At 42.6% G+C, this 26494-nt stretch overlaps 1 protein-coding gene across 2 annotated transcripts in view; it reads left to right on the top strand.

Annotated features, from left to right (window-relative positions):
• Positions 1-26494, top strand: part of LOC115111391 (zinc finger protein 385B-like) — a 123542-nt gene that overhangs the window by 17546 nt on the left and 79502 nt on the right. Inside the window, exon 1 of one of the 2 annotated variants that reach the window (XM_029637408.2) lies at positions 24451-24619. The exons of the other annotated variant lie outside the window; for it this stretch is intronic. Coding sequence (XP_029493268.1) covers positions 24589-24619 — 31 coding nt within the window. The 5' untranslated portion in view covers positions 24451-24588. Of the gene's footprint in view, positions 1-24450; positions 24620-26494 lie in introns of those variants that run through there. 2 annotated transcript variants of the gene reach the window in all.

The raw sequence follows: 26494 nt of genomic DNA, 5'->3' as shown, positions 1-26494 counted from the left end.
TGCAAGTAGAGATACTAGGGTGCAAAAGAGCAAGAGGGTAAGTAATAATATGGGGATGAGGTAGTTGGGTGTGCTATTTACAGATTGGCTGTGTACAGGTATAGTGATCGGTAAGCTACTCTGACAGCTGATGCTTAAAGTTAGAGAGGGAGATATAAGACTCCAGCTTCAGAGATTTTTGCAATTCATTCCAGTCATTGGCAGCAGAGCTGGAAGGAAAGGCGGCCAACGTAGGTGTTGGCTTTGGGGATGACCAGTGCAATATACCTGCTGGGGTGTTGCTATGGTGACCAATGAGCTGAGATAAGGCAAAGACTTATAGATGACCTGGAGCCAGTGGGTTTGGCAACGGATATGTAGTGAGGGCCAGCCAACGAGAACATACAGGTCGCAGTGGTGGGTAGTATATGGGGCTTTGGTGATGAAACAGATGGCACTGTGATAGACTACATCCAGTTTTCTGGGTAGAGTTTGGGGGCTATTTTGTAAATGACATCGCCGAAGTCAAGGATCGGTAGGATAGTCCGTTTTACGCGGTTATGTTTGGTGGCATGAGTGAAGGATGCTTTGTTGCGAAATAGGAATTCTAGATTTAATTTTGGATCGGAGATGCTTAATGTGAGTCTGGAAGGAGAGTTTACAGTCTAGCCAGACACCTAGGTATTTGTAGTTGTCCACACATTCTAGGTCAGAACCATCCAGAATAATGCTAGTCGGGCGGGAGGGTGCGGGCAGGAATTGGTTGAAGAGCATGCGTTTAGTTTTGCTAGCATTTAAAAGCAGTTAGAGGCCACGGAAGGAGAGTTGTATGGCATTGAAGCTTATCTGGAGGTTATTTAACACAATGTCCAAAGATGGGCCAGGTGTATACAGAATGGTGTCGTCTGCATAGAGGTGGACCAGAGAATCACCAGCAGCAAGAGCGATGTCATTGATGTATACAGAGAAAAGAGTCGGCCTGAGAATTCTGTAAAAGTATTCTGTGCCCACTCGTGGTATCTTTCTTCGGTGACACATCCTTGGAATAGCAGAAAAGCATAATGGTCGGGTGGTCCGTGCTGTGCCCGGTGAGCAGTTGGTCAAGTTCTGTTGTCAGAAGAGGAATGGAAATGTCAGGGTGAACTGAAAACCTGACGAACCCGCCACGTATGTTGACTCTGCCTGTTGGAGGTGGAGTTCCAGAGCTTACAGGTGTGCCTGGCATGGAAATATATATATTATTATTTTTAAATTCTCAGATCATTAATCATGTGTGTTCACTTGTTTTGTACTGTTCTGTAGTTTCGACACAATGATTAGTCTGACAAACAAAGAACTTTACGTCCTGCAGGCCCAGGCATGGATCAAAGCTGACGAGACATTCAATAACGTCATCTTCACAGACGAATCAACCGTGGCCCTTGAGTAATTTGCTCAAAATTGCACCCGGGGTAGAAATGTAATGTTTTAGGTCATTAAAAGAACAGCATAACGGTACTGCGACTCGATAATCCCTGTCATTACTTCTAATTTAACTTTTATGCTCACTGATTCTCTGTTTGAGAGAACGAGAGGTTTAATTTACAGTTGAAGTCGTAAGTTTACATACACTTAGGTTGGAGTCATTAAAACTTGTGTTTCAACCGCTACACAAATGTCTTGTTCACAAACTATAGTTTTGGCAAGTCGGTTTGGACATCTACTTTGTGCATGACACAAGTAATTTTTCCAACAATTGTCGTAAACAATGGAAAAATTACTTATGTTGTGTATTGCACAAAGTAGATGTCCAAACCGACTTGCCAAAACTATAGTTTGTGAACCAGTAATTTTTCAAACAATTGTCATAAACAATTAATTACTTGTATATTGCACAAAGGAAATGTCCACGAGTAGTTGAAAAACTAGTTTTATTGACTCCAACCTACGTGTATGTAAACTTCCAACTTCAACTGTACCTCTAGGCTGTGTAAGGGCTATTTTACCAAGATGAAGAGTGATGGAGTGCTGCATCAGATGACCTGGCCTCCACAATCCCCTGACCTCAACCAAATTGAGATGTTTTGGGACGAGTCGGACCGCAGAGTGAAGGAAAAGCAGCCAAAGTGCTCAGCATATGTGGGAACTCCTTCAAGACTGTTGAACAAGAATTCCAGGTGAAGCTTGTTGAGAGAATGCCTGGAGTGTGTAATGCTGTCATCAATGCAAAGGGTGGCTTTTTGAAGAATCTCAAATATAAAATATATTTTGATTTGTTTAACACTTTTGATTCCATATGTGTTATTTCATAGTTTTCATGTCTTTACTATTATTCTACAATGTAGAAAATAGTAAAAAATAAAGAAAAACCATTGAATGAGTAGGTGTTCTAAAACTTTTGACCGGTAGTGTAGGTCAATTAGTTGTTTAAAACCCCCAAAATAATCGGATTCTTAACTCTATTTGAAGCGTATAAAGATTTGTAACACAGTCATAATCCATACACACGGCATCTGCATTCCTAAGCAGGTCATAAGCATTTACAAAATACAATGTTACTGTATTTTGCTTGTGGAACAGATGCTGACCCTGTAACTTTGAATTCCTGTCCTCAGATGGCTTTGGGAGAGTGATATGAAATGGGCCCTTTAGCCATGACCGCCATTGTCCAGGATTTCCAGTTACACTCCCTATGGATATACACACACACACACGCACGCACGCACGCACGCACGCACGCACGCACGCACGCACGCACGCACGCACGCACGCACGCACGCACGCACACACACACACACACACACACACACACACACACACACACACACACACACACACCAACACACTCCCTGTGGATTTACTCTGATTCGTTCACAGGTTCAGGGCAGCTGCATTGATGTTGTCACCGCTGGCAGACAGCACTATCACAGCAAAGGAAATAGGGAAATGGTATTGATTCAAACGGAGATGACAGTAGTCGTTTATAAAGACAAGTGTTGATACAAATTGAATTTACACTGGACGGAATGACAGCGAGTAGATTGAAATGGGACTCGGCAGCAATGGAGGTCACACTGCTTTCATTGCAGTTTGTTATCGTATCATTTCACTTGCTTATCGTATAAAAAATTCTAAAAGGCACTCACGCATCTGAGCTATCTTGTTGCAGGTGCATGGGAACAATTAGATTAAAAAAAAGAGAAACCCGCACACTGCTCTTGGTAGTATCACTTATTTTTATTCAATCTTACGTGTCGGTCTCTTGGCCTTCGTCAGATATAGAATGTAGAAATATACGATGTAGAAAAAACAAGTGTGATACAGTATGTGAAAAGACGGCACATTGCAAAGTTAATTCAGGAAAAAAAGAATATGATGGTGTCTGTTGACAAAGATTTCTTCAACAACAACAACAATAACAACAAGCAGGACTCAAACGATATTCTCCAAACACCCCACAGGGCAGACATCCCAATTATTCGCAAAAGGAAGCGACACAGAGGGCGAAGAGCCGGATGCCTCGTCCAGACCCACAGAAGACAACTAGGAAAGCTGCCGTTACCATCAATATTACTCACCAACATGCAATCATTGGACAATAAACTAGACGAGGTAAGATCACGAATATCCTACCAACGGGACATCAAAAACTGTAATATCCAATGCTTCACGGAATCGTGGCTGAATGACGACATGGATATTCAGCTAGCGGGATACACGCTGCACCGGCAGGATAAAACAGCACACTCTGGTAAGACGAGGGGGGGGGGGGATCTGTGCATATTTGTAAACAACAGCTGGTGTACGAAATCTAAGGAAGTCTCTAGATTTTGCTCGCCTGAAGTTGAGTATATTGTGATAAACTGCAGGCCACACTACTTTCCTAGAGAGTTCTCAGCTATACTTTTCGTGGCTGTTTATTTACCACCACAGACAGATGCTGGCACTAAGACCGCACTCAGTCAGCTGTAAGGAAATAAGCAAACAGGAAACCACTCACCCAGAGGCGCCGCTCCTAGTGGCCGGAGACTTTAATGCAGGTGAACTTAAATCAGTTCTACCAAATCTCTACCAACATATTAAATGTGCAACCAGAGGGAAAAAAATTCTAGATCACCTGTACTCCACACACAGAGACGTGTACAAAGCTCTCCCTCGCCCTCCATTTGGTAAATCCGACCACAACTCTATCCTCCTGATACCTGCTTACAAGCAAAAATGAAAGCAGGAAGCACCAGTGACTCGGTCTATAAAACAATGGTGAGATGAGGCAGATGCTAAACTACAGGACTGCTTTGCTATCACAGACTGGAGCATGTTCCGGGATTCTTCCGATGACATTGAGGAATACACCACATCAGTAACTGGCTTTATCAATAAGTGCATTGAGGACGTCGTCCCCATAGTGACTGTACATACATACCCCAACCAGAAGCCATGGATTACAGGCAACATTCGCACTGAGCTAAGCTTACAAGAAATCCCGCTATGCCCTGCGACGAACCATCAAACAGGCAAAGTGTCAATACAGGGCTAAGATTGAATCATACTACATTGGCTCCGACGCTCGTTGGATGTGGCAGGGCTTGCAAACTATTACAGACTACAAAGGGAAGCACATCCGCAAGCTGCCCAGTGACACGAGCCTACCAGATGAGCTAAATCACTTCTATGCTCGCTTCGAGGCAAGCAACACTGAGGCATGCATGAGAGCATCAGCTGTTCCGGACGACTGTGTGATCACGCTCTCTGTAGCCAACGTGAGTAAGACCTTTAAACAGGTCAACATACACAAGGCTGCGGGGCCAGACGGATTACCAGGATGTGTGCTCCGTGCATGTGCTGATCAACTGGCAGGTGTCTTCACTGACATTTTCAACATGTCCCTGATTGAGTCTGTAATACCAACATGCTTCAAGCAGACCACCATAGTCCCTGTGCCCAAGAACACAAAGGCAACCTGCCTAAATGACTACAGACCCGTAGCACTCATGTCCGTAGCCATGAAGTGCTTTGAAAGGCTGGTAATGGCTCACATCAACACTATTATCCCAGAAACCTTAGACCCATTCCAATTTGCATACCGCCCAAACATATCCACAGATGATGCGATCTCTATTGCACTCCACACTGCCCTTTCCCAAAAGGAACACCTGTGTGAGGATGCTGTTCATTGACTACAGCTCAGCGTTCAACACCATAGTACCCTCAAAGCTCATCACCAAGCTAAGGATCCTGGGACGAAAAACCTCCCCCTGCAACTGGATCCTGGACTTCCTGACAGGCCGCCCCCAGGTGGTGAGGGTAGGTAGCAACACATCTGCCACGCTGATCCTCAACACTGGATCTCCCCAGGGGTGCGTGCTCAGTCCCCTCCTGTACTCCCTGTTCACCCACGACTGCATGGCCAGGCACGACTCCAACACCATCATTAAGTTTGCTGGAGACACAACAGCCTGATAACCGACAACGACGAGACAGCCTATAGGGAGGAGGTCAGAGACCTGGCCGGGTGGTGCCAGAATAACAACCTATCCCTCAACATAACCAAGACTAAGGAGATGATTGTGGACTACAGGAAAAGGAGCACTGAGCACGTCCCTATTCTCATCTACGGGGCTGTAGTGGAGCAGGTTGAGAGCTTCAAATTCCTTGGTGTCCACATCAACAACAAACTAGATTGGTCCAAACACACCAAGACAGTCGTGAAGAGGGCACGACAAAGCCTATTCCCTCTCAGGAAACAAAAAGATTTGGCATGGGTCCTGAGATCCTCAAAAGATTCTACAACTGCAACATCGAGAGCATCACTGCCTGGTACGGCAATTGCTCGGCCTCCGACCGCAAGGCACTTCAGAGGGTAGTGCGTACGACCCATTACATCACTGGTGCAAAGCTGCCTGCCATCCAGGACCTCTACACAGGCGGTGTCAGAGGAAGGCCCTAAAAATTGTCAAAGACCCCAGCCACCCCAGTCATAGACTGTTCTCTCTACCTCCGCATGGCAAGCGGTACCGGAGTGCCAAGTCTAAGACAAAAAGGATTCTCAACGGTTTTACCCCCAAGCCATAAGACACCTGAACAGGTAACCAAATGGTTACCCGGACTATTTGCATTGTGTTCCCCCCCACCAACCCCTCTTTTACGCTGCTGCTACTCTCTGTTTATGTTATATGCATAGTCACTTTAACTATACATTCATGTACATACTACCTAAATTGGCCCGCCCAAGCAGTGCTCCCGCACATCGGCTAAACGGGCTATCTGCATTGTGTCCCACCACCCACCAACCCCTCTTTTTACGCTTCTGCTACTCTCTGTTCCTCATATATGCATAGTCACTTTAACCATACCTACATGAACATACTACCTCAATCAGCCTGACTAACAGGTGTCTGTATATAGCCCTGCTACTCTTTTTTCAAATGTCTTTTTACTGTTGTTTTATTTCTTTACTTACCTACACACACACACACACACACACACACACACATACCTTTTTTGCACCATTGGTTAGAGCCTGTAAGTAAGCATTTCACTGTAAGGTTTACACCTGTTGTATTCAGCGCACGTGACAAATAAACTTTGATTTGATTTGGAATTGTAACTTTTTCAACACACCAGTTCTGACCCTAATCATTTCCATTTGTGGCACTGATTGAGAGGACAGACAGTCGGATATATTTGGACCCAATGTATGGAAATGTGCTTCCGAGCTGTTGAAACCTCCAGTAGACCTACTGTCAGCTGTACGCTGTATAGACTGGAGATCGTCATTAATAACATGCATTTGGAAACATATATTTCAGATTAATGCCTCAAAAGGATCATAAAGGATAGCCACACCTGTTGACTGTTTAATACCTGTACAATTTGTACATTTCAATAGAGAATCAAATAATAGATCTTTATCAAGGTGCAGAGCGTTTCGATTTGCCTGCTGGGGGTCAAGGAGAACACAAGCTCCGCTAAAATCATTGACAACTACGTGCCGTTTTCAAAGGATTGTTAAATAAGTGTTAACTATTTGGTTCTAATAGTCAGAACTACACATTTCAGATTATTCAGTGCAAAACAATTGCACACATTTTTCTCTAGGCCTACCATCAGAGTTGTACAGCGAGTAACTGCATGCTTTTCATGATCAGTAAACATCAATTGATCATGTAATTTCAGATACATGAGGGTAGCCTCACCATATCTCTCAATATTGGCCACCATTACTTAGAGATTTGAGTGATATAAAATTAAAGTGAACTATACCTGACAGATATGAGTGGTTTTAGGTTAATTTCCCATCCTTTGTGGGCTCTGCCTGTCAAGCACCAGAAGGGCTCATTTTCCGAAGTACTGTTAGCTAATAATGTTTACTTTGCAAGCTACCAGTAGAACTTTATAAAGTTGGCTATACATAGTGGTAAGTAGACCTAATGTACTTTTTTCTCCAACCAACATAGGCCTACTGTCACGCCCTGAGGTCAGGGTAGGTCAGGGTGTGACTAGGGTGGGAAATCTATGTTTATATTTCTTTGTTGGACATATGGTTCCCAATCAGAGGCAGCTGTCTATCGTTGTTTCTGATTGGGGATCATTCTTAGGCAGCCCTTTTTCCCACCTTCTGTTGTGGGATCTTGTCTTTGTTTGGTTGCATGTATTTATGCACAACAAAGATTTTTGTTCGTTGTATTGTTTATTGTTTTTTTGCTGGTTCACATGTTAATAAAATATGATGAACCCAAATCACGCTGCGCCTTGGTCTACCCTTAACGACGGACGTAACAGAAGATCCCACCGCCAACGGACAAAGCAGCGTGGTCAGGAAGACCTGGGAGGAAATCCTAGAGGGGGGAGGAAATCCTGGAGGGAGCAGGACCCTGGACAAGGGCCGGTTACATTACAGTTACATTACATTATCCCCTTTTCAACATTGTGAGTGTTTAATCACGATTTCTGCTGACATACATGATAGGCTACATTGATTGATGGACCATGTCAAATTGGCTAGCTAGCTAGCTAGCTAATAACAGATCACGTCCATATGACAAATGTTGTATTTTGTTACTTTGTTTTTACCCTTATTTTACCAGTTAAGTTGATTGAGAACACATACTCATTTACAGCAATGACCTGGGGAATAGTTACAGGGGAGAGGAGGGGGGATGAATGAGCCAACTGGAAGCTGGGGATGATTAGGTGAACATGATGGTATGAGGGCCAGATTGGGAATTTAGCCAAAACACTGGGTTAACACCCCTTACGGTAAGTGCCATGGGGTCTTTAGTGACCACAGAGAGTCAAGCCACGTTTTAGTTGATAAACTAGATGGCTATGTATGCTTGCAGTTTATAGTGGTGATGACAGTAGTCCAACTGACAACTTTGCCAAGACAAGGTTGATGTGAAGCTCTTTCCAAAAGCCCAATCTCGGATGAAGCTAAATTACACATGTTGTTTGCTTAGCTAGCTACATGCCATATGAATAGGCCCTCAAGTATCTGAAAATACATCATCATTTGATGTTTACTGATCGTGAAAATAATGCAGTTACTTGCTGTATAACTCTTATAATAGAGCTAAATGTAGAATAATCAAAAATGTGTGGTTCTGACTATGCTCTTCAAGAGGTGATGATATTAAAACCAAATAATTAGAAAATGTATTTAACAATCCCTTGACATAGACATAGACTGACCAGGTGAATCCAGGTGAAAGCTATGATCCCTTATTGATGTCACTTGTTAAATCCACTTCAATCAGTGTAGATGAAGGGGAGAAGACAGGTTAAAGAAGGATTTTTAAACCTTGAGACAATTGAGACATGGATTGTGCATATGTTCCATTCAGAGGGTGAATGGGCAAGACAGCATTTTTTTTTTCATGCTCAACAGTTTCCCCTGTGTACCAAGAATGGTCAACTACCCAAAGGACATCCAGCCAACTTGACACAACTGTGGGAAGCATTGGAGTCATCATGTGCCAGCATCCCTGTGGAACGCTTTCAACACCTTATAGAGTCCATGCCCTGACAAATTGAGGCTGTTCTGAGGGCAAAAAGGGGTACAACTCAATATTATTAAGGTGTTCCTAATGTTTTGTACACTCAGTGTAGTTGTCAATGGTTTTAGCAGGGCTGGGGGTCTCCTAGTCCACCAGCAGCCACATTGAACGCCCTGCAACGTATTGTGACTTTTTATTGATAATGACCTAAAAAGGGATTCTTATACTCCCAGAACTACTCAATTTCTATAACTCTCTAACTCTTAAAATTAAAAGGATTTGCCTGCAGGATAAAGACAGATCAGACTCGGATTTGGGAGTGTGTGGTGTGATTGTGCAGTGGATATATTAAACATGCTTTGCCTCAGTGAAGTTGACATGCCATCCGATCCATCCGAGGGTGAAAACTATTCCAAAGCAGTAAACCATATGTGAGCCAAAGCAGGCAGCTGTGTAGAAAATCAAGTCATCACACAATCTTGTTTTATTCTCTAGCGATACATATCAAAATTATGCCTCTGATGAATGGACATCAATATTGTCTTTAAGAACCGTCTGTGGGGCTTCCTTGGTTCAGTGAAACACGGCGGCTGCTTATTGGTTTCATAGAGACCCACTGGAGCGATGTTTCCTTTGACGAGGTATGACATGGAACAGTTTTATCTGCCCACACTTCTGTCAATATGTTTTGGATGATTCCCACCTCAGTTCACACATACAGTACAGTACCAGTCGAAAGTATGAACAAACCTACTCATTCAAGGGTTTTTCTTAATTTTTACTATTTTCTACATCATAGAATAATAGTGAAGACATGAAAACTATGAAATAACACATATGGAATCATACAGTAAGCAAAAAAAGTGTTAAACAAATCAAAATATATTTTACATTTTAGATTCTTCAAAGTAGCCACCCTTTGCTTTGATTACAGCTTTGCACACTCTTGGCATTCTCTCAACCAGCTTCATGAGGAATGCTTTTCAACAGTCTTGAAGGAGTTCCCACATATGCTGCTTTTCCTTCACTCTGCGGTCTCATCCCAAACCATCTCAATTGTGTTGAGGTCAGGTGATTGTGGAGGCCAGGTCATCTGATGCAGCACTCCATCACTCTCCTTCTTGGTCAAATAGCCCTTACACAGCCTGGAGGTGTGTTTTGGGTCATTGTTCTGTTGAAAAATAAATTATAGTCCCACTAATCGCAAACCAGATGGGATGGCGTATCACTGCAGAATGCTGCGGCAGCCATGCTGGTTAAGTGTGCCTTGAATTCTAAATTATTCACTGACAGTGTCACCAGCAAAGCACCCCCGTATCATCACACCTCCTCCTCCATGCTTCACAGTGGTAACCACACATGCAGAGGTCTTCCGTTCACCTACTCTGTGTCTTACATGGCGGAATCAAAAATCAAAAATCTAAGATTGGACTCATCAGACCAAAGGACAGATTTCCACTTGTGTTTCTTGACCCAAGCTAATCTCTTCTTCTTATTGGTGTCCTTTAGTAGTGGTGTCTTTGCAGCAATTCGACCATGCAGGCCTGATTCACACAGTCTCCTCTGAACAGTAGATTTGAGATGTGTCTGTTACTTGAACACTTATTTGGGCTGCAATAACTCTAAGGAATTTATCCTCTGCAGCGGAGGCAACTCTGGGTCTTCCTTTCCAGTGGCGGTCCTCATGAGAGCCAGGTTCATCATAGTGCTTGATGGCTTTTGCGACTGCACTTAGAGAAACTTTCAAAGTTCTTGAAATGTCCCTATTGACTTTATGTCTTAAAGTAATGATGGAATGTCGTTTTTCATTGCTTTTTTGAGCTTTTATTGCCATAATATGGACTTGGTTTTTTAACAAATCTCCTGTATACCACCCCTACCTTGTCACAACACAACTGATTGGCTCAAATGCATTAAAAAGGAAAAAGATTCCACAAATTAACTTTTAACATGGCACACCTGTTAATTTGAAATGCATTCCAGGTGACTACCTCATGAAGCTGGTTGAGAGAATGCCAAGAGTGTGCAAAGCTGTCATCAAGGCAAAGGGTGGCTACTTTGAAGAATCTCAAATATAAAATAAAGTTTGGTTTGTTTACTACATGATTTCTTGTGTGTTATTTCAATGTTTTGATGTCCTCATTATTATTCTACAGTGGATAAAATAGTACAATTAAAGAAAAACCCTTGAATGAGTAGGTGTGTCCAAACTTTTGAGTGGTACTGTGCATGCACATTCAACAGCGTTATGCCATTGAGACTGTAGGCGGACTGAAAGGTAAGGACGGGAGAGGGACATACAATCTCTCTGATCTGACCAGCTTTTTCTATGTAATCCTACACACACGTCAGTTAACACAAACAAAGCATAGGAGGTCCCATAAGCAATGAGTCTACTCTGGATAAAACATGTATGAGGTGTAATTTCTGCTATAGCTTATGGTGGTTATGATCTGGTGATAATGGCGCCGGAGGCGATGTCTGCCTTTTTACGGTCCCCTAACCAATTGTGCTATTTACTTGTGTTTTTTCTCATTGTTTGTAACTTATTTTGTACACAATGTTGCTGCAACCGTCTCTTATGACCAAAAATAGCTTCTGGATATCAGAACAGCGATTACTCACCTCGAGCTGGACAAAGATTTTTTTTTCTATAATGAGTCTGACTCAAAGGATATACTGTTTCTCCCGGACAGCCTATAGGGAGGCGTTCAGAGACCTGGCAGTGTGGTGCCAGGACAACAACCTCTTCCTCAATGTGAGCAAGACGAAGGAGTTGATCGTGGACTACAGGAAAAGGAGGGTAGTGCGTATGGCCCAGTACAGTGCATCACTGGTGCCAAGCTTCCTACCATCCAGGCCCTATATACTAGGCCCCAAAAATTGTCAAAGACTCCAGTCACCGAAGTCATAGACTGTTATCTCTGCTACCGCACGGCAAGCAGTACAGGAGAGCCAATTCTAGGTCCAAAAGGCTCCTTAACATCTCCGATCCCCAAGCCATAATACTGCTGAACAATGAATAAAATGGCCACCTGGACGATTTGCATTGACCCCCCCCCCCCCTTGTTTTTACACTGCTGCTACTCGCTATGTACCGGTATGTCCTATATTTAGCCTCCTTATTGTTATTACATTGTGTTATTTAAAAAAAGATACTTTAGTTTATTTAGTAAATATTTTCTTAACTCTATTTTCTTAAAACTGTTGGTTAAGGGCTTGTAAGTAAGCATTTCACGGTAAGGTACATATGACAAATACAATTTGATTTGGTTCATCATAGCCTTCCTGGGATTTTCTGACAGCAAACTACTAAGATATCCTCCACTGAGACCCAATGCATAGTTCTGCAGTCAAATGGGGCTTTTTCAGTTCTTCTTTTAATGTGCACATCTGAGATGGTTTGTATGCTACAGTGGTGTCTCTTGGAGGCACAGTAACAGACATCCACAGGACATTCATGTTGACAAATAAGGTCCCATATGTGTAACTAATATCTTGTTGTCTCAACACGTTACTATACCATATTTACTGTTTGTATAACAGTGTGAGCTCCGGCCTCGTGTTCCCAAAACAGGACACAAACTCACATTGCTCTGAACAATAACACACTGAACTCCATCAATACAACTGACCCAGAAAAGGCATTTCTTCCCAACGTGAGTTTATTCCAAAATCAGAATGCGAACTCAGAACCCTCTGCACAATTTCACAACACTGAGGCAGGCAGTGCATGTTTTGACTTGTGTTGACATGTGTTGACGTCAGCTATAAGCTAATTTATTGTGGTAAGTTTAATAAATCATATAATATCTGTTATTATAGCTCTGATATATGTGACTCTGGATGCGTCCCGACTGACACCCTATTCCCTTAGGGCGCTGGTCAAAAGTAGTGCACCACATAGGGAATAGGATGCCATTTTCAAATCAAATGTATTGGTCACATTCACGTGTTTAGCAGATGTTATTGCAGGTGTAGCGAAATGCTTGTGTTTCTAGCTCCGACAGTGCAGTAATATCGAACAAGTAATATCTAACAATTTCACAACATATACCCATTACACACAAATCTAAGTAAAGGAATGCTATTAAGAATATATACATATTTGGACAAGCAATGTCAGAGCGTCCATAGATAGAATAGAATACAGTATATACATATGAGGTGAGTTATGTAAAATATGTAAACATTATTAAAGTGACTAGTGTTCCATTTATTAATGCCTAACCTTAAGATTTCGGACTTAATGCCTAACCCTAACCCTAACCTTACAAATTAGGAGTTAATGCCTAACCTTAACCTTAAACACTTTGAAATTTGATGTTTGAGAAACATGGATGAAACATCTAATTCTGACGTGAGACTGTGAGAGCTAGTTGCAATACTATCTGAAATGTTTCCATGCTAATGATTTTGTTACGTGGATTGGAACACCTTTAGTCCAGCATCTCCATTTACAAACTCTGTACATTAAGTATCTTATATCACTATGAATGGCATAGAATAATAGAGTGGGACCTGTGTCTGTAACCCTGCATATATGTATGTCATAGCACCTAGGATCCTTTGTTCTGCTCTTTAACTATGCCTGAGACCGCAGGCTGTCATGACTGTCACTCAGACAGCTCTGAACATTACCAATATGTCGCATGGTACAAAAGCGTTCTCTGGGTGACACGTGGCTTTCAGCACAGGGAGTCCATGGACATAATACTGTGTTTATTGGTTCTTCCATTCTTTATTGGCATTTCTTTTTGTTTTCTTTCTGACACAAAATTGCGCCTGAATGGCTTTATTTTTTGTATTTTCTCCGAATTTAAGGCTTGTCATTTGTGTATGTGAGTCATTTCATGTCTGTGACTTTTTCTATTTCATTTGTGAGACTGTGTTGGTTTTGGTTGTTGTAGCATAGAGCACACTGAGAGATGTCCTGCAGAGATTGTTGTGGTAAGTAGAAGCAATCTATTAAAGTGGGTCACGGTTCGGTTACTGTTACGGTATTGCGGACATTTTTAATTCCAACAGTTACTGTAGTTCATTTTTGTTTATTGTTCAAAATACGAAAACATTTAAAGCACCCTATTTGTGGCCCAAGTCCAGTTTCTGTGACATCATTCACAATGTTCCTGGCATTGTCTGTTGTGACAGGGATTGTTATGTTGGGCCTCAAGTAGAGGTCTAAAAGTTGGACCCGTACTGAAATGGACCTGCGGCTTTCCCACCCGGACAAATATGCATAAATTCATTTTTCAATATAGATATATATTTCATATATCATTTCTCCGCATAGACTTGGTCGGATCCGAGTGAGGGAAGCACCAGAAAAATCCATTTGTAAGCTATTTTATTAACCAAAGCTGATACAGCGCGAAGGAAAGCCGGACGAGCAGGGGCCATGCGGTGTGTGTACTGTGAACTAGTGAAATGGGAGCAAGGAGGGAGGGAGAGGCATCAACTTGCACTAGTAGACTAACTTCTAGTTTATCATAGCTAAGATATTTATTATCCAATATGATTACATACAGTTGAAATCGGAAGTTTACATACACCTTAGCCAAATACATTTAAACTCAGTTTTTCACAATTTCTGACATTTAATAATAGTAAAAATTCCCTGTCAGTTAGGTTCACCACTTTATTTTAAGAATGTAAAATGTCAGAATAATAATAGAGATAATTATTTATTTCTGCTTTTATTTCTTTCATCACATTCCCGGTGGGTTAGAAGTTAACATACACTCAATTAGTATTTGGTAGCATTGCCTTTAAATTGTTTAACTTTGGTCAAACGTTTCGGGTATCCTTCCACAAGCTTCCCACAATAAGTTGGTGAATTTTGGTGAATTTTGTCCCATTCCTCTTGACAGAGCTGGTGTAACTGAGTCAGGTTTCTAGGCCTCCTTGCTCGCACACGCTTTTTCAGTTCTGCCCACAAATTTTCTATGGGATTGAGGTCAGGGCTTTGTGATGGCCACTCCAATACCTTGACTTTGTTGTCCTTAAGCCATTTTACCACAACTTTTGAAGTATGCTTGGGGTCATTGTCCATTTAGAAGACCCATTTGTGACCAAGCTTTAACTTCCTGACTGATGTCTTGAGATGTTGTTTCAATATATCCACGTAATTTTCCTTCCTCATGATGCCGTCTGTTTTGTAAAGTGATCCAGTCCCTCCTGCAGAAAGCACCCCCACAACATGATGCTGCCACCCCTGTGCTTCACGGTTGGGATGGTATTCTTCGGCTTGTAAGCCTCCCCCTTTTTCCTCCAAACATAATGATGGATAATTATGGCCAAACAGATCAAATTTGTTTTCATCAGACCAGGGGACATTTCTCCAAAAAGTACGATCTTTGTCCCCATGTGCAGTTGCAAACTGCAGTCTGGCTTTTTTATGGCGGTTTTGGAGCAGTGGCTTCTTCCTTGCTGAGTGGCCTTTCAGGTTATGTCGATATAGGACTCGTTTTACTGTGGATATAGATACTTTTGTACCTGTTTCCTCCAGCATCTTCACAAGGTCCTTTGCTGTTGTTCTGGGATTGATTTGCACTTTTCGCACCAAAGTACGTTCATCTCTAGGAGACAGAACACGTCTCCTTCCTGAGCTGTATGACGGCTACGTGGTCCCATGGTGTTTATACTTGCGTACTATTGTTTGTACAGATGAATGTGGTACCTTCAGGCATTTGGAAATTAGTCCCAAGGATGAACCAGACTTGTGGAGGTCTGCAATTTTTTTTCTGATGGCTTGGCTAAGTTCTGTTGATTTTCCCATGATGTCAAGCAAAGAGGCATTGAGTTTGAAGGTAGGCCTTGAAATACATCCACAGGTACACCTCCAATTGACTCAAATGATGTCAATCAGAATCTTTTAGAGCCATGACATCATTTTCTGGAATTTTCCAAGCTGTTTAAAGGCACAGTCAACTTAGTGTATGTAAACTTCTGACCCACTGGAATTGTGATACAGTGAATTATAAGTGAAATAATCTGTCTGTAAACAATTGTTGGACAATTTTTTTGTGTCATGCACAAAGTAGATGTCCTTACCGACTTGCCAAAACTATAGTTTATTATCAAGACATTTGTGGAGTGATTGAAAAACAAATTTTAATGACTCCAACCTAAGTGTATGTAAACTTCCCACTTCAACTGTTGTACCTGTCTTGACTGCATCAAACCGAGAAAACTAGTTGGCTTAGATAGTTAGCTAAGTTAGCTAGCCAGCTAGCTAGGCTAATTGAGTCGGCATGTGGTTTCTTCCTGTCCTACAATTAGAAATAACTCCTCCTCCATTCAGGTTATTAAATAGCAGCCTTCCTGTTGGCTCTTGTTCGTTGTAGCATATACTTTTCATTTAACTTTTAATTCCATCATGTTTTACTTTTGATTTGCAGACAACAATAAACATGCTACACGCGCCACTCTGCATAGGCTATTCTCGTTGAGCAGTGGCGAACATACTGTTAACTTTTTATCCACAGTTCCCTGTCCGTCGCCATTGTAATCAACTGTGATGTGATGCCAAAATGTTCCCAAACTGGAGACGTAAACGATGATGGAGTATCCTCCAATTATGGTTTATCGATCTCACCACTCACCATCTACAAAGTTCCCAGCTGCGCCTCACAAAATGATAGTTTGAAATCCGCCAGTTGAGATTAGAATTTTGATTACAATGTGCGCATAGGCTGTAGTTTTTCAACGGAATAGCCTGTAATGTTTTTTCAGCTCGGATTAACTCATGAGGCAATGACATACAACGCAGCGTAGGCATAGCCTACAGGCCTAGTATTAGTATTATATATATGTATTAATTTGGGTTCACAGTGCGGATTGAACCGAGGTCACCATACTGAACTGTTTGGTATGACGACGTGTACCGTTACAGCCCTAGGGATATAGATATTTCACTGTACAAACTAGAGATTGTTGCTGTTTGTTTATTTAAAAGCTATATATATATATTCTTTTTTTTATTTACATATTTTCTTTGCCAAGAGTTTGAAGGAAGCGTTATTGATTTGTCCCCATGATTTGGGTAGACAGACAGACCACCTGCATCAGATGGAGAGAGAGCTACAGTATTACATTTGGACTGGGGGGAATAAATGGAGGTCTTCAACATTTGACATGGGAGGAAGGTAGGATAGAAAGACCACCCATATCAGATGGAGACGGAGCTGTCACTTTTGGACTGGAGGATGGATGGAGACAGATCAGGACAGAATGTGTGTCTCACTATCCCCTTAGTACTGTGGGTGAGTCTGGTCTGTGGTTTATGGGGACATTAACTAGGGATGAGTGGAGACTGATCAGGATAGGATGTCTGTATCCCTCACTGTCCCTCTGGAGCCCTCAGTGCTGTAGGTGGGTGACGCCAGCCCAGCATTTGTTTGTTTTATGGTTATGGGGACATTAGTTTGACATCGGGGGTGAAAGGGAGTGAGTAGTGCTCCCCTCTCCATAGAGGACAACTGGCAGTGTATGGGCCAGGGCGGCAGGGCAGCAGGAAGGGAGCTAGAGGCCGCAGATGGGAAGTGATGGCTCCCTTTGTTAGCCTGAGCAGGACAGATTGATGTTAAACGAGCCACATAGCTCCACATTATGTCCATGCAGGGCATGGTTATAGGTTGCATTCCAAAGGGCACCCTATTCCCTTTATAGTGCGCTTCTTTTGACTAGGGCCCATAGGGTTCTGGTCAAAAGTAGTGCACTATATAGGGAATAGGGTACCATTTGAGACATAGGCATTGTCAGCATTTGGGACAGGGATAACTTCCCTTCATGTGCTTCTTCAACCCTGAGCCCTGCTGTCATTCCGTCCATCTCTCAAATTCAAGAGATTACAGTACAGTTCAGTGATCCCTAAAAAATGGCAGCACAAATCTAAGTCTAACTGGATTTATTTAGGATTCTTACAGTTTCTCAAAGTCTTCTTGCTTCCAAGTGTTTATTTGGAGGTCATTATGATACAGTGTCACTGTCCTGCCTATCTACAGTATTGTTGATGATGCAGGGTCACTGTCCTGCCTATCTACAGTATTGTTGATGATGCAGGGTCACTGTCCTGCCTATCTACAGTATTGTTGATGATGCAAGGTCACTGTCCTGCCTATCTACAGTATTGTTGATGATGCAAGGTCACTGTCCTGCCTATCTACAGTATTGTTGATGATGCAGGGTCACTGTCCTGCCTATCTACAGTATTGTTGATGATGCAGGGTCACTGTCCTGCCTATCTACAGTATTGTTGATGATGCAGGGTCACTGTCCTGCCTATCTACAGTATTGTTGATGATGCAGGGTCACTGTCCTGCCTATCTACAGTATTGTTGATGATGCAGGGTCACTGTCCTGCCTATCTACAGTATTGTTGATGATGCAGGGTCACTCTCCTGCCTATCTACAGTATTGTTGATGATACAAGGTCACTGTCCTGCCTATCTACAGTATTGTTGATGATGCAAGGTCACTGTCCTGCCTATCTACAGTATTGTTGATGATGCAGGGTCACTGTCCTGCCTATCTACAGTATTGTTGATGATGCAGGGTCACTGTCCTGCCTATCTACAGTATTGTTGATGATGCAAGGTCACTGTCCTGTCTATCTACAGTATTGTTGATGATGCAGGGTCACTGTCCTGCCTATCTACAGTATTGTTGATGATGCAAGGTCACTGTCCTGCCTATCTACAGTATTGGTGATGATGCAAGGTCACTGTCCTGCCTATCTACAGTATTGTTGATGATGCAGGGTCACTGTCCTGCCTATCTACAGTATTGTTGATGATGCAGGGTCACTGTCCTGCCTATCTACAGTATTGTTGATGATGCAGGGTCACTGTCCTGCCTATCTACAGTATTGTTGATGATGCAGGGTCACTGTCCTGCCTATCTACAGTATTGTTGATGATGCAGGGTCACTGTCCAGCCTATCTACAGTATTGTTGATGATGCAGGGTCACTGTCCTGCCTATCTACAATATTGTTGCTGGTGATGAACCCTGCTGGTGAGTTTGTATTGACAGGCTTTTGTTGAAGGACAGGTCCAGTAGTCAGGACGACAATGTGTAATGGATGACAATATATTTCACATTGTACGTCGATATAAATCCCTTAATATTTAGATTGAAGATTGAATCCAAAGGAACTTGTAATGTAAGAATACATATAAAAACCTTGTCAAATCAGAGAGATTGTATGTCCCTCTCTCTCCACTACCCCCAGCCGTCTCAATGTCATCATATGTTGTTGGAGTTGGTGTTTGTGTGTGTGTGCGTGTGCATGTGCATGCATGTGTGTTTGTCTTTTTGAGTGTATTGTATTACGAGTCAGGCTTGATGCTGCAGGAAATTGCAGCAGGATTAAGCAGTTGTGCTTCACCTGACACTGGTGATCATCCCAATCAACAGCTGGCGACAGGCTCGGATGGCCATCACCATGACAAATGCCAAAACTCCCTCTGGTAATGTGAGCAGACCCAGCCCAGAAGGAAAATGAGCTCTCTCACACACAGTCAGGCAGTCACCTGCCAAAGATTGAGATGAGAAGCTTGTTGTCCAATGAGCAACTGAACCCCCTCGGATTCAAAACATGAGAATTGTTAGGGTTAGAGCAAGTGTTAGACAGGGCTGCGGGAAGGGAGAGACAGGGAGACAAAGAGAGAAGTGTTAGACAGGGCTGGAGGAAAGAGAGATAAGTGTTAAACAGGGCTGAAGGAAGGAGAGAGATAAGGAGAGAGAAGTGTTAAACAGGGCTGAAGGAAGGAGAGAGATAAGTGTTAAACAGGGCTGAAGGAAGGAGAGAGATAAGGAGAGAGAAGTGTTAGACAGGGCTGAAGGAAGGAGAGAGATAAGGAGAGAGAAGTGTTAGACAGGGCTGGAGGAAGGAGAGAGATAAGGAGAGAGAAGTGTTAGACAGGGCTGAAGGAAGGAGAGAGAATGAAAGATCTATGAAAAGAGTAAAGAGCAGTCATATTAAGGAATATTAAATTGAGCGCAGACAGACAGACAGACAGGCAAACAGACGGTCTACATTCCTGTGTTTTTCTCTCTAACATGTGGAAGAAGTTTGTGAGGGCCAACTCTTGGAGAAGAGGCTGAGTCTGGAGCTCTGCTGTCTTATTGGGGTATGGAGATTGAACACAGCCATCAGTAGTGCAATGTGGTTCACATCTCACATCAACACACTGTTAAGAAGGTTAATTTATTCGCTTAGTGGCTGGCTAATATGCAATCTAGTCCTTCAATAAATGATAAAAGGATTGGTGTAGACTAGGGTCCTGTGCTAATGTGGTTGGAGAGATGCCGTTATACTGTATAGTAAAATACCTTGACTATGAAATGCGGCTAGGGTTTTATTATGTAAAACCTTTTTATGTAAAGCATTCTAAAAGTCCTTTATACCCTTAAGTGAAATGCTTGACTGAAATAAACCTACATGCAGTGCAATGCGTGATTGTTGTGTAACCCCTTTCAAGAGGATTTATGATGATTTATGATGCCATTCGTGCTGACTGACCAAATATATAACCTGTAAAGCTGTTATACTCTTCCTATTGACAGATAGACATTTAAATGCATTTGTCTTAAGTACTTACTGAAGTACTGTATGTGTTTCTACATCCTAGGGAAATGGGTGAGGCAGATAGAGGCTCTGTCTCAAATGGTGCCCTATACCCTTTATAGTACACTACTTTTGACCATAGGCTCTGGTCAAAAGCAGTGCATTATAATAGGGTGCCATTTGGGATGCGGAAAGAGATTTCACACAGTAGTCAGACAATACTGTTAGTTAGCCTGTTATCGTGATACTGTTGACTCTTGGGGCAGTGTGGCTTTTTCCTCCCTCTGTTTAATCTCACGTCAGCTATATTTTAATCAGTTCCAAATTGCCTCTAAACTCTGTCATGCGTGTCTGGCTTTAATTTGTAAACATGGAGATGCGTCCAAAATGACACCCACTGTATTCCCTATGTAGTGCACTACTTTTGACCAGGGCTCATAGGACTATCGTCACAAATAGTGCACTTCATATGTCAGCCTACAAGGTATTAAAAACCTCTTAAGGACGAGACCCTTTTTTTCAATTTTCTCCTGAAATGACATGCCTAAATCTAACTGCCTGTAGCTCAGGACCTGAAACAAGGATATGCATATTATTGATACCATTTGAAAGGAAACCCTTTGAAGTTTGTGAAAATGTGAAATTAATGTTGGAGAATATATCACATAACACACAAGTACATTAGTGTCTAGTTTGAGAAACAGACGCCTCACAAGTTCTCAACTGGCAGCTTCATTAAATAGTCCCCACAAAACACCAGTCTCAACGTCAACAGTGAAGAGGTGACTCCGGGATGCTGGCCTTTCTAGGGAGAGTGCCTGTGTCCAGTGCCTGTGTTCTTTTGCCCATCTTAATCTTTTATTTTTATTGGCCAGTCTGAGATATGGCTTTTTCTTTGCAACTCTGCAACTGCAACGCTGCTGGGTTTTTCACCCTTAACAGTTTCCTGTGTGTATCAAGAATGGTCCACTACCCAAAACACATCCAGCTAACTTGACACAACTGTGGGAAGCATTGAAGCCAATGTGGGCCAGCATCCCTGTTGAATGCTGCAACTCAATATTAGGAAGGTGTTCCTACTGTTTGGTATACTACACAATCCACAATGTCTACAAGGTGAAACTTATTTTCCGTGGCAGTGTGCTTTTTAACCTTTTACTGCGGTGGGCAAAATCAGAGTCACACTGAGTGTGTTGCTAGTCTTAAACAAATCTACTTTGAAACAAAATTATACACCTCATACACATGGTTAGGGGATGTAAGAAGGAGACACCAGATATAGTTGAAATGTATAAAATTTTTAGTTTGCATCCAAATATTACACTTTATATACATCATAGAATATTGAAATATAACAAAACCGTTTGACATAAAAACACCAGATTTTCTGCATAAAAATAATTTGATGTTTAATAATGATGAAATTATGAAAAATATGAATAACATTCCACCCATGAGCCCACTAGAGGGGACAATTTGGTCATTTGACTGCATGAAGTGTGTCAGTGTTGTGGTGTGGAGTTTATTTTATTGCTGTCGCGTTTACTCTTTCATATGAAACTCAAGACAAGATCCTGTGGAATGTAAGACACCATGTCAGACAGTGTGCCAACGCCAGGAAGCATACATTTTATAGTCAGTTGGAAGGAATCCCGAGATATATTTATATTTCCACGCTTAGCTTTGCATCTTGTTGTAAAGGGAGAAAGGTTAAGGCAATGTTCCCCATCGGTGCATCTAGAGATCTAGTGTGTGTGTGTGTGTGTGTGTGTGTGTACTGCTGTGGGCTAAATCAGAGTCACACTGAGGGTGTGTTGCTAGTCTGTAACCAAAGAAGTGGACAAGCTTGAGCTGCTGAGTAGCAGCATGCAGGCGACACTGTCCCCAGAACATCAATCATGTCAACAGGTTGGGGGGAATGGCAGTAATAACCCATAATGACCTTTACCGAGACATGAGAACACACTGGGCTAAACAGACCTGGTTTCTTATAGTATTCAAAATCATTTTAAATACTTTACCTGTGCTTGATTGATCTTTCCTGGCTTAATGGACCCAATGCAATTGTCTGAAAAGTGCAAAATGTTGGCCTTCTGGCAATCGAGGCAGGCTTGAGCAAACATACAAAGTATTTGAAAGATTTTGAATAGTATTTGAACCCAGATATGTGGGCTGGGCAACAAACCCACCATGGTGAGCAATATTTGGACTGATCAGGAGTCTACTACTGGCAGCATATCAGTGAATTGCCATTCTCTGAATTGCCTCTGGGGAAATAGACAGAAATATTGTTTGTGATGAGAGAGAAATCGACACCATTGTTGTTGGTGGAGTAACTACAGTTCAACTCTTCCACGAATCCTTGGCCAGCGCAGGATAGTGAGTGTCTGAAAGGGAAGACATCCAGAGTGATCAGTCAGGGAATTTGATCAATCAAGCCTACAGTAAGTCAAAGGGCTTTTAAACACTTCACCAGTCTAAGTGTGTTTGATAATGTTATTTTGTGTGCTTCAGCATTCTGCTATTTTTGGTGGAGTGTCCTCTTTCTCCTTCTCTAGTGCCCTGTCCTTACTTCTAGTGTTCCAACCTCTACTGTCTGCTGTAGTGACTGATGGTAAGGCTAAGCCCAGGCCTGACTCTTGGAAACCAACCGCTTTCTCCCTCCTCATTCTAAGCTCTAGGCTTTACACACCATGTGCTGCTGTTGTATTCTTGGATGTTGCGGGTCTTGTATTTCTCACGAGCCAGGAGTGTTTTGTCAGGTAACACAATCTTAATTGCAGTTTAATTTTAGGAAACAAGGTACAGCTGTGAGTATAGAAAACCTGCACAAATGTGTTGCCTCCCTTCACCCTTCCTCACCCTCCATCCCTTTCCTTTCCTTCCTCCCCTCACTCTCCTTCCCTCTCTTCCTCACCCTCCATCCCTTTCCTTTCCTTCCTCCCCTCACCCTCCATCCCTTTCCTTTCCTTCCTCCCCTCACTCTCCTTCCCTCTCTTCCTCCCAGGGCTCTTCAGTGATTTTAAGTCATTTAAGTGTTCTCTTTGTAAGTGTTCCCTTGAGATACAATATAATGTAGTCACCACAGTGGATGCGTGTTTTTCACCCTGACTTAACTGAGGGGGCTACATTATTAAGGGGGGCTACCTCACAGTTCAACACAGCTGATGACATGGTATCATGTTACAATCTCTCAGTGTGTGAAGTTCAAACGTGTAGTTAAGTTTCCCTCTGTCCTATGGACCGCTCCATGTGAACTGAGCTCAGACAAGGTGTCTGATCTCTCTCTTGTTTCTGTCTCTCTCTCCCCCTCCATCTTCTCTCCTCGTCTCTTCCATCCTTTCCCTCTCTCCCTCATTTCCCCCTCTCTTTATCTCTTTCCCTCCTTTTCCATCCTCTCTTTCTCTCTCCCTCCTTTTCTCCCTCTCTTTCTCTCTCTCCCTCCTTTCCCCCCTCTCTTTCTATCTATTTGGTGGTGATCACTAGCTGCCTCCTGACAAACCCATGAATCACTGGGGGCTGATTCCTTCTGCCTGAATCCTGAATCGCAGCCAGCAGAGGCAGACTTGTAAAACTGATTGATTCAGACCGCCTGGACTGGGGGAGCCCATCCTGATGAGATGAGGAGGATTTGATCGGCTCGATTCAGGCTTGGTGTTTTTCGTGGTTTCCTCACTCAGAATGAGTGGTAGCCTGACCTAGATTTGTGGCTGTTTGTGACCGTGCCACTGCTCGGTTTGGGTCGACAGGCGTTGTGGGGGTTGCAGCTGCCTCTATTTTTCTCATTCTCTCTCTGCTGCTCTCTGTGGCACCTCCACTCAGCTCCCACCAGGCAGGGATCTCTCTCTCTCTTTTCATGTTACACACAACACATCCCTCCCTTCCTCCCTCCTCCACCATCCCTTCTTCCGTCATCACTCGCTCTGTCACTCCTTCATCAGTCTGCCGTCAGTCAGTCAGCAGCAGATCAGATCACCAGGAGGACAGGTCTACTCAGAGCTTTTACAGTACTGAGGGATTATTTCTCCACTTAGCTGTCTATAGTCCAAGAGATCGACTTTACATGCTACATGGTTCAGTTATCATGTTTCTGGGTGAGTAGTAGGGCATTTATCCATGGCTTGACTTGATCCTTTCTAGTGCAACTTGCTCAAATTCAACTAACTCAAACTGCTCATATTGCCTGTGTTGCACACCAGTGCTCTGAGGTATTTGGTGATTGTTAACCCTTTTTGCAGCCTCCTATTTACAAGGTAGCTACTAAGAAATTACTTGTTAAAAATAAAGTGTTACCAAGGATGTAGCGGCAGAGTGTGTGTGTGTGTGTGTGTGTGTGTGTGTGTGTGTGTGTGTGTTTGTGTTTCTGGGTATCAGGTGCATCTCAATAAAGTTAGTACTGGCTAAAACCCTGTATGGAGGTTGACTCGACGGGAAGGAGAGAGATTTCTTTTTTTTTCTCCTTCATTTCATCTGCTTCGTTTGCTTGCTCTGTGGGAAAAGGAAATGTGAACATATTTGAGTGATTTTTATGTAACAATCTTATCGTCTCTGTGTCCTTTTAGCAAAGTTAGGCCTACGTCTAATCCGAGGTGGCATTCTCTATCAAAACAGAAATACAGCCTAAATCCATTTCATTGCTGTTGCTGCCATGAAGGGAATTGAACAAAGTACTTTAACTCCCCTCTGTTCCTTGGTTGTATGTGGGTGTGAGTTGTGACATTCTATTAAACAGTTCACATGACAGTGTGGCACCATACTGCTAAAAGGCATAAAGGCATTTAGAAGGGCCGTTGGTCATTGGGTGGTGTGACATTTCAGATGTAAAGCCTCCGTGGCTCAGTGGTTGTGAAGTGTAGTGTGTATAGCAAGCTGCTTTCTCTAAACCCCCTATTGATGTGAGTATACTAATAGCCCATCCTCACAGCACTCTCTCTGAGGAGTTATAAGTTATATAATGAAATGATCATTTTGCAGCGTATCTGAAATAGAGGCTGAACTTGAGAGAAAAGCACATTTAGAGAGGAAATGAGGAGGGCTGGCTTAACGTTCCATCAGGCTTCTCCTGAGACCAGTTTCCCTCAGCTCAGCTGTTTATGTATTTATTGATATTTTTATTTAACCTTTATTTAAAAAGGGGAAACCCATTGAGACCATGGTCTCATTTACAAGGTTACCCTGGAGCAATAAATCAACGTGATCAGTCTCAATACAACACTATCAAATTACAGTTACACATTAAAACTAATCAAATTGAAAAAGGACAAATAAAATTACACACAAATAAAAACTTCAATCAAAACAAGTGCAGTTCTCCTTCACCCGATTCCTCATCAGAGTCCCGAACTGACCCTTTGAGACAAGAGTCAAGGCTCAACCTGTCCTGCAGGTCTTTCCATGCGCTAGGGGCATAATAACTAAAAGCAATCTTCCCGAACTTTGTGGAGACCCACAGAACCTCTAGAACCAGCCAGTCTTGAGAGTGAGTCTGATGGTGGTTGGATTTCAAATTAAGCTGTGAAGCTGTGAAGGGAGCTCTGTTCCGAGGGAGCTATCTCTCTCTCTCTCTCTCTCTCTCCATTTCTCTCTCTATCTCTCCCGTCTCTCTCTCTCTCTCTCTCTCACCATTTCTCTCTCTATCTCTCCCGTTCTCTCTCTCTCTCTCTCCATTTCTCTCTCTATCTCTCCCGTTCTCTCTCTCTCTCTAGTCTGATCTGGTGTTGTTGCCAACCCTCAGCAGGGAATTAGATAAGGCGTGAAAATATGGCGAGATAAACTGGGCTGGCATTCTTCAGCGGGAAGAACAGACTTTAGACAGACTAAACATGTAGGCCTACTTCTGTCAGTGAATGTTCTTTTCTGGAAAGTGGCTTTTTGTGAAATAATTCCCCCAGCTTTGACATTGTGTGCCTGATTAGAAACATTAAATAATGAACATTGCTCATATAAAACAATGTTGTAAGGTTGGGGAT

This window comes from Oncorhynchus nerka, linkage group LG3, assembly GCF_034236695.1.
Source record: "Oncorhynchus nerka isolate Pitt River linkage group LG3, Oner_Uvic_2.0, whole genome shotgun sequence".
Classification (NCBI taxonomy): Eukaryota; Metazoa; Chordata; class Actinopteri; order Salmoniformes; family Salmonidae; genus Oncorhynchus; species Oncorhynchus nerka.
Note: the sequence above shows the minus strand (reverse complement) of the source record. Positions and strands in the feature narration are given on the sequence as shown.